The sequence below is a fragment of the Protobothrops mucrosquamatus genome, unplaced genomic scaffold (genome assembly GCF_001527695.2).
Source record: "Protobothrops mucrosquamatus isolate PMUCROS unplaced genomic scaffold, P.Mucros_1.0 scaffold1146, whole genome shotgun sequence".
In the NCBI taxonomy this organism is placed as follows: Eukaryota; Metazoa; Chordata; class Lepidosauria; order Squamata; family Viperidae; genus Protobothrops; species Protobothrops mucrosquamatus.
This window is the reverse complement of record NW_015387362.1, coordinates 149,427-158,620: the sequence shown is the minus strand read 5'-3', so window position 1 is coordinate 158,620 and position 9,194 is coordinate 149,427. Positions and strand designations below refer to the sequence as shown.

General features: G+C 41.6%; 1 protein-coding gene across 1 annotated transcript in view; it reads right to left on the bottom strand.

Moving 5' to 3' along the window:
- TNMD (tenomodulin) overlaps nucleotides 1–8,527 on the bottom strand; it is a 15,842-nt gene extending 7,315 nt beyond the window's left edge. Inside the window, exons 1-2 of the mRNA XM_015820578.1 lie at nucleotides 8,474–8,527; nucleotides 5,850–5,987 (exon numbers count right to left, since the gene is read on the bottom strand). Of these exons, the coding sequence (XP_015676064.1) occupies nucleotides 5,850–5,987; nucleotides 8,474–8,527 (192 nt within the window). The remainder of the gene's footprint in view (nucleotides 1–5,849; nucleotides 5,988–8,473) is intronic.
- Between the last annotated feature and the right edge of the window lie 667 nt (nucleotides 8,528–9,194).

Here is a 9,194-nt window from a genome sequence, read left to right as displayed (position 1 = left end):
CATTTGTCCGAAATGGTATAGGGTTTCCTGCCTGAGCAGGGGGTTGGACTAGATGACCTCCAAGGTCCCTTCCAACTTTACTACTACTACTACTACTACTACTACTACTACTACTACTACTACTACTACTACTACTACTATTATTATTATTATTATTATTATTATTATTATTATTATTATTATTATTATTATTATTATTTGAAGAAGCTTCTTGGATGAGATGTGAAACATTTTCAGGGGGGGGACCCCCCCTAAGAAAGTCATTTTGAACTCAGCAGGCTACAAAGAAAGAGGAAAATATTTCCACCGTAGAATATTTTCTAGGGTAGAATATTTCTACCCTAGAAAATATTCTATGCTAGATTCAAACTGGCATCCTTTTCATCAGAACTGCAGACTTTGTTCCCTTCATACCGTTAGTGAATTCTTCAAAGTTCAAACCAATAGGTTTTACAATATGGAAAGTTGAAGGTAGATTCTTGGGGGGGAAAAGCAGTTAGGTTGCCTCATCAGATAATCCCTGTGGACAGAATTGTGCTTTAAACCAGACTTAGTGGCAACGGAAGACAGACTGGAAAAAGATCTTGAAATTCAAACTTTGTATGCAAGGAACTTTCTTTTTTTTTGGGGGGGGGGGTTACTTTTATGGCTAACTTGATTTCATTCTTTTTCTTTTGGGTCCTGCTAAAGCAGAATTGTGACCAAGCTCTGAGAGAGAGAGAGAGGAGATACTGTATATAAGCTGCAAGAAGAACAGTTTTTGTACAAACCCTATTTGGTTCTGAGGCAATAAAATTGAAATATTCATGGCATTGTTTTGCAGTTATCCTGAGCAGCAGGAATTTTTTGTTTATGGCCTGATCACACCGCTCCAGTCCCCGGGCACCTCTAAAAATATCTCCCCCAAATTGCAATGTTTAATGCATCAGAAAGAGAAGATGATAAAATGCATAGGGAGTTGTCATATTAATGAAATTTAATTAGCTTAATTCAATGCTAATTAATTAGAAATTAAAATGAAAATGGATTTATTATCCTGGGTGCAATGTTATTCCTAGCTCTGCTTGCCTGTCTGAAGACTGTAACATGTCATTCAAAGGACACCTGCTGCCCGTGTCCTGGGAAAGGTTGGACACCCTTGCTGTAGACTCTTCCTATCAATCAGAATAGAGCTGGAAGAGACCTTGGAGATCTTCTAGGCCAACCTCCTGCTCAAGCAGAAGACCCTATACCATTTCAAACAGTTGGCTGTCCAGTCTTTTCCTAAAAGCCTCCAGTGATGGAGTACCCATGATTTCTGGAGGCAAGCTGTTCCACTGGTTTATTGTCCCCATTGTAGGAAGTTTCTCCTTAGTTCTAGGTTGCTTCTCTCCTTGATTAGTTTCCATCCATTGTTTCTTGTCCTGCCCTCTGGTGCTTTGGAAAATAAGCTGACCCCCTTTTCTTTGTGACAGCCCCTCAAGTACCGGAATACTGCTATTATGTCATCCCTACTCCTTCTCTCCTCTAGACTGGCCATTCCCAAATCCAGCAGCCGTTCTTCATATGTTTTTGTCTCCAAGCCCTTAATCATCTTAGTTGCTCCTCTTTGCACTTTTTCCAAAGTCTCAACATCTTTTTTGTAATGTGGTGACTGAAACTGGATGCAGTATTCCAGGTGTGGCCTTACTAAGGTTTTATAAATCGGTAGTAATGCTTCATGTGAGTTTGATTCCTGGACTTCTTCTTCTATTCTCTCTTGGATGAAGTTCTTTGATCTCGTTTCTCTTATTCTTACTCCGGCAGGTAAGAGCAGCAAACCAGATACTGGGAATCAGCATGTGTCTGCAACTTCATCAGAGACTGGTTCATACAACAGGCTAATCCCAAACACTTCTGATTCTGGCTTTGCTAGCTACGTGAAGCAAGCCACTCTCTTTTCTTAATAACTTTATGACATAGGGTCTAGGTCAGGGGTAGGCAACCTTGGCTCTCTTATGACTGGTGGACTTCAACTCCCAGAATTCCTGAGCCAGCATGACTCAGCTTGGAAACCTCTCCCTTTCCTCTCAGCATGGCTGGCCCAGGAATTCTGGGAGTTGAACTCCACGAGTCATAAAGGAGCCAAGGTTGTCTACCCCTGGTATAGGTGGTCCTTGACTTATGATCACATTTGAGCCCAAAACCTCCACTGCTAATCAAGATAGTTGTCAATGTGAATTTTGCTCCGTTTCATGATCTTTCCTGCCAGAGTTGTTAAGTGAATCACTGCAGTTGTTAAGTCAGGAAAAGGGTTGTTAAGTGAATCTGGTTTCCCCATTGACTTTGCTTGTCAGAAGGTCACAAAAGGGGATGACATGACCCCGGGACACAGCAGTCATAAATATGAGCCAAGTTACCAAGTGTCTGAATTTTGAGCACATGATCAGGGGGAAGCTGCGACGGTTGTAAGTGTGAAAAGTAGTCCCAGTGCTGTTGTAGCTTTGAACGGTCACTAAATGGACTGTTGTAATTGAGGATTACCTGTATTGTGCAAACCCAGCCCAATTTGGTTTAGTCAATGAATTGTGACTGAGAATGTAATAGAGCATTTTCCGGTGACTTGTGAACCAAGTCTGTATGTTGGAGCGACGGGATTTGGTACTTCCTTGTGCAAACCACGGATGCTTATGACCCTACAGATGTCACAGGGGAATTAACGTAAATGGAAGAAGCCTGAATGAAACACTGATCTGTTGGGTTAATGGTGGATATCTTCTTCCTGCCCTTCACTTCAGCATTTTGGCCAAAGTCCACCATTCTCCAGTTTGAAAGTATGAAGTTCTTCTCCTTCCCTCCATATTTACTTTTTGGGACAAGGATGAAAGTGATTTTACTTTCAAATAGTTCGGCTGTCCTTTTTTTTTTTTTTTTTTTGCTGTTTGCTTAAACGATATTTGAAACCAGACTTTCATGCAATTTGTTTTTTCTGGAAAGTGCTACAGATGGCTGGGCAAACAGTAGCTTCCTGATGCTGAGATGTGACTGTTTGTTCCACTGGGATGAGTTAAAGCAGGGGACAGGAGCTGGCCTGCTAGAAGTTGCACCACAACTCCCATTATCCTGGCTGGTGATTGGAGTTAAGGTTCAACAATATCTGGAGAGCCAAAAATCCCACATTTTTTTTTTTATTATTATTATTATTATTATTATTATTATTATTATTATTATTATTATTATTATTATTATTATTATTATTATTATTATTATTATTATTATTATTAATTTATTTATTTATTTATTTATTTATTTATTTATTTATTTATTATTTATTATTTATTATTTATTATTATTATTTATTATTATTATTATTACTACTACTACTACTACTACTACTACTACTAGTAATAATAATAGTAATAATAATAAAGTTGGAAGGAAACTTGGATGTCATCTAGTCCAACCCCCTGCTCAGGCAGGAAACCCTATATCATTTCGGACAAATGGCTGTCCAGTTTCTTCTTTAAAACTTCCAGTGTTGGAGCATTCACCACTTCTGGAGGCAGGTTGTTCCACTGGTTAATTGTTCTAACTGTCAGGAAGTTTCTCCTTAGTTCTAGGTTGCTTCTCTCCTTGATTAGTTTCCATCCGTTGCTTCTTGTCCTGCCTTCAGGTGCTTTGGAGAATAGCTTGACTCCCTCTTCTTTGGGACAACCCCTGAGATATTGGAACCCTGCTATCATGTCACCCCTAGTCCTTCTTTTCATTAGACTAGATATACCCAAAGTGATGACCGTTACTGAATATACAGGCAGTCCTCAATATACAGTCATTCATTTAGTGACCATTGAAAGTTACAATGGTACTTAAAAAAAGGGACTTGTAACTAGTCCTTGTGCTTGACCCTCACAGCATCCCCCAGTCACGTGTTTTGGAATGCTTGGCCACTGGCATTCGTTTACAATGTTCGCAGCATCCGGAGGTCATGCGATTGCCATTTGGGAGTTTTCCAAGGATTTCCCACGAGCAAAGTCAACAGGGAGAGCTATATTTGCTTAAGGACCATGATCCACTCAACAGCTGCAGTTATTCGCTTAATGACTATGGCAAAAAGCTTGTGAAACCATGTGACTCACTTAACCACCTTGCTTAGCAACACAAATTCTGGTCCCAGGCATAAGTTGAAGGCCAGCTGTATGACTAATAATCAGCATAATAATAACTGAATATTATACTGAGGGTGCATTTTCCAAAGCACCGGAAGGCGAGACAAAAAACAATGGATCGGAACTAATCAAGGAGAGAAGCAACCTGGAATTAAGCAGAAACTTCCTAACTGCGAGGACAATCAAGCAGTGGAACAGCTTGCCTCCAGAGGTAGTGGGTGCTTCATCACTGGAGGTTTTTAAGAAAAGACTGGACAGCTACTTCTCTGAAATGGTATGGGGTCTCCTGCTTGAGCAGGGGGTTGGACTAGAAGACCTCCAAGATCCCTTCCAACTCTATTCTTATTGACTGATTGATTGATAATATACTGGTGACTGAATAAAAAAGGAACAGGCAATTGATTAGGCACATGTAAATTTTTCTATATCCTAAGATCTTTTTTTATTTTTCTTTTAATTTGCTGGCATCTACATGGGTACACCAAGTTACCAGGGCAGTCTCTTTTCTCCAGTAATGTCACTGGGGTTGCAGGAGTCTGGAATGCAAATGGTTTTTGCAGACCTACCTCATGTACAGCAGCAGCTTATTGCAAACAGATGCTGGCCTTGGACTGAGAAGCCAGCGAAGGCAGGACTGCCCAGCCAGCCAGTTTTTGGCTGGTGGACATTTCTCTGCTGCCTTTATGGATAGGAGCAGAACTGACTTGAGAATGGGCTTCCAAAGAACTTTCTCTCCCAAATCTATTAAACTGGTTTTACCTTTTTGGTTTTTGTTTTTATAAAGAGCTGCATCACTTCAGAAATAATCTGCAGGGTTATAATATTTTGGGTGGTGTGCACATATATATTGGAAAGACCTTCTGTGGAAAAATGGCTAATTAAATTATGGGACCACGGTACATTTGATGTCAAAAAGAACCTCGTATTTAAAAAGGAAATCTGATGCAGAATTCAGGTCTAACTGGAAACCATTCCTGGCTAATTATTTGCTCTACAGATTTTGTACTCCAGCCTAAATTTGGGCGTTTCTACATTTAGAGTTTGGCATATAGTATTTCATTGTTCAATTTCCCCCCAAGAAACTACCCTCTGAGGTAGATTCTCAGAGAATAACTCTCTCCCATTCACCCAGAGAATTTCTGTGGCTCAGGGTGGATTAGAACCCAAGTCTTTTTAAGCAAGCCCAGTTCCTTAACCACCATATCCCCAATGCCGTTTTGAGGTGAGAAACAAAATGAGACTTTGGTTTATTGTTCTGCACAAACATGATTGCTGTGCTTTATATATACTGTATATATATTTGGGGGGTAGTATTGGCAGAAAGTAATTCTCATAATTATTCCATAAAACGACTGAATAAATATAGCAACTTCTCAGCCCTTTCAGCTGCAAACTCGTGAAAGTCCAATTTTAATTGGCTAGAGATCAGTCACTTTCCCAAGCAAGTGACTTCTTTAATGCCTTGATGGAGAGGGCTTCTCCTCCAGTTCCTGGCGAGTTAATTGAAACAAAATGGAAAGGAACTTCTCACAATTAAACTGTGCTAGGAAAGAAATATCTGCCTTTCCACAGCTAAGATCCCACTGCCAAAAGAAACGGGCAGCACAGCATAAAACGTTGACAAGTTTCTCTACGTCTTTTTTAAAGTGTGGGATAGAAATATCCACTTCTCCCCCCCACCCCTTTAAAATATCTCTTCCATATAATCCTGAGAATAGGACGTACCTTTTTAGGAGGAGCAGGTTTCCAAAAATAGGAGACACCCAGAACGGTCAAGGTGAGGGAGAGGAGCAGAATGAAAGTTAACACAGCCCAAATCTGGACTCTTTTGTAGAACCCTTTCTTGACACTTGAAGTGTAAGCCTGAGAGACAGAAAGAGGAGGAGAGAAATCTTCAGGAAAAGCTAGTTTCAGACAAACCACACAATGGAAGTATAGAATCAAAGGGCTAGGAGGGGCTTTGAAGGTCTTCTAGTCCAACCTCAAGCAGGAGACCCTATACCATCGCAGGCAAAGGGCTGTCCGGTCTTTTCTTGAAAATCTCCAGTGATGGAGCACCCACAACTTCTGGAGGCAGGCTGTCCCACTAATTCATTGTTCTCATTTTCAGGAAATGTATGGGGCACCAAACCATGGCTCTTTGGGGGCACATCCCCCAAGACCTGCCCTCCCACACACCCCAAAAAAAGCCAAGTAGCGGACTTACATCTTTCTTGCAGAATTTTGGGGACGCCTCTGGGAGCTGTTGCCCCATGCTGCTTCCCCTTGAGTGTCAAATCTTTCTTTTATGCCACAAAGAGTGGGACGGGAGAGGCAGAGGGACTGGGGTGGAGTCAGGATGGCTTGGAATCCTCCTTGAGCAGAGTGGAGGGCTCCCTTTTTGTCTCTCCCTCCAGCTGGCTAGGCTAAATGTTTGGCACTGCCACATCCAAGTCTGCAAACGTGCCGGACAGGCTACATTTCAGAAGGAGACGCTCTGTTTCTTCTCTAACGGATTCTCCTTGCAAGCCTGACTCCTGGAAAGAGACAGTCATTTATTTCCAATGCTAATTCCTTCTGGGTCCCGGGGTTTTATTTTGCTAAGGGTCTTTCTAGTCTGGCTAGATTCTCGATGGCAAAGGCTCACCATGTTGACCCAAACATGTTTTTTTTTTCCAAAAGGCAAGTGGACTTTCTTGTTGTTGTTTTTTCCTTTGAAAATGTTTCGCTTCTCATCCAAGAAGCTTCTTCGATAAACTGAAGAAGCACACTGACTAAAACATATAAGGAACAGTTGCTGGAATTGGGTCTGTCTAGTTTAATGAAGAGAAGGATGAGGGGGGACATGATAGCAGTCTTCCAATATCTAGGAGGCTGCCCCAAAGAAGAGGGAGTCAAGCTCTTCTCCAAAGCACCTGAAGGCAGGATAAGAAGCAACGGGTGGAAACTAACCAAGGAGAGAAGCAACCTAGAACTAAGGAGAAGCTTCCTGACAGTGAGAACAATTAACCAGTGGAACAACCTGCCTCCAGAAGTGGTGAATGCTCCAACACTGGAAGTTTTTAAGAAGAGACTGGACAGCCATTTGTCCTAAATGGTATAGGGTTTCCTGCCTGAGCAGGGGGTTGGACTAGATGACCTCCAAGGTCCCTTCCAACATCATGATCATCATGATCATGATCATCATGATCATCATGATCATGATCATGATCATCATCATGATCATCATGATCATGATCATCATCATCATATTATTATTATTCTTTGAAGAGATCTTAACCGTGTTTATTTACTGAATGATTCTTTATTATCTTCTAGTCTTTAGAGTAGACTAGAAGAAGACTTATTAGTATTACTGACAGATCTCCCTAGTGGTTAGGACATTCTTGGAACTGGTTATTTTTCTTCTGTGCTGGAATGAAGACAGAGCAAAGCCGACTGGTGTGTTGCTGCTCCCATCGTGTGGTCTGTGGTGGAAGAGCAAGTAAGAATTTCTGGATAACCTTTCCAACTTCTGCAGAGGTGACCCAGTACAATTCCATTGTATTCTTAAGAGTGTTTCAGGATAAGATTTGCTAATCTGCTGGTTGGCAGCCCATAATCTTCAATAGAAGTGAGAGGATTATGCCATGTGGGATTTCTAAGGGGGCTTCAGAAGTCCGTCTTAGCTCGGTGTTCTCCAGATGTGTGGAACTTCTCAAAATCTCCTGCCAATATAGCCTTGGGCTGTAGATGAAAAAGGCAGTGATTTTAATTGCTTTGCACAACCCACAGGCAGCTTTTCAGAAAACAACCGTCTGCAAGAACTATTTGTTGGCAGTTAGAAGCACAGATATTGTTGCTATCCTCCGCAACTCCAAATTTAAAGCTAGGTAAAATTGGCAGAACGCTATGAATATCTGGAAGGTTAAAGACATAAAGATCGGATATTTGTTTGTTTATCCATTTACACAGATTTAAAATGCTGTTTCTTGCACTAAACGTTCTCTACTATATGGGTTTTGGTTTTTTTTTGGTATCTAATTTCAGTCAGATTGTGATGGTAGGAACAGTGGTGGGATTCATATATGTGAACAACCGATTCTGTGTGTGGATGCCGCTTCTGGAAGTCCATTCTGGGCCTGGACAACACAAAATTAGCTCCCGGTTCTGCTGAACTGGTGCAAACTGGCTGAATCCCACCACTGGGTTGGAATATCCGTGGACTTTAGTTGAGGTTGCTAAATCTTTACTATAAAGTCCCCTTACTCAAATTGGGCATCCTCAGAGATTGGTTAGAATCTTGGGGGTCCCAGGTCCCACATCTGAAGAGTGCCAAGGCTAAGAGAAAAATCTCCCCAAGACTGTGAGAAGTCAAACCCAGACTTTACGATGACGGTAAACTGTGCAGTTTCTCTTTGCTGCTTGACGGCGGCTTCGCTCATGGTAACTTTTGCTTAAAGTGCAAAAATGGAATTAAAACTTCCTGTTCTCCTTTCTGAGTGGCTGACAGCCGTTTCCCAGGAGGTGGGATCCCTTAATGTTGCCATAAAACAAAATGAAGGCTTATATTTTCCTCTGCCTGTTAACCTCTGCAAAGAATCAGCAATAAAAAAAAAGCAGGTTGTTATTGCCTCTCCGCTCTGCTGAGAAGATAAAATTCTTGTTTGTCGTTTTAATGAAAAACAGCATTAGTAGGCCTAATTATTGCCCTTGTGGGGCATTAATGGGGGCGTGATGGCTCAGTGGTTAAAGACACTAAGCTTGTCAGCTGGAAAGCTTGATAGCCTGGATTTGTTACCTGAGCACTGTGCGATGAGGTGAGCTCCCGTTCCTTGCCTCAGCTCCTGCCCACCTAGCTAGCAGTTTGAAAGGATGCAAATGCGAGTAGATAAATAGGTACCACTTCGGTGGGATGGTAACAGCATGCACCTTTGACGTATAGCCATGCTGGCCATATGACCACAGAAGATGTCTTCAGACAATGCTAGCTCCCTCGGCTAAGAAACAGAGATTATCCCCGCCCCTTAGAATCAGACACGATTCTACAGGAGATAACTGAGATACAAATGGATTTCAAACCAGAAATATTTCTTTTGGGCATAATAAATG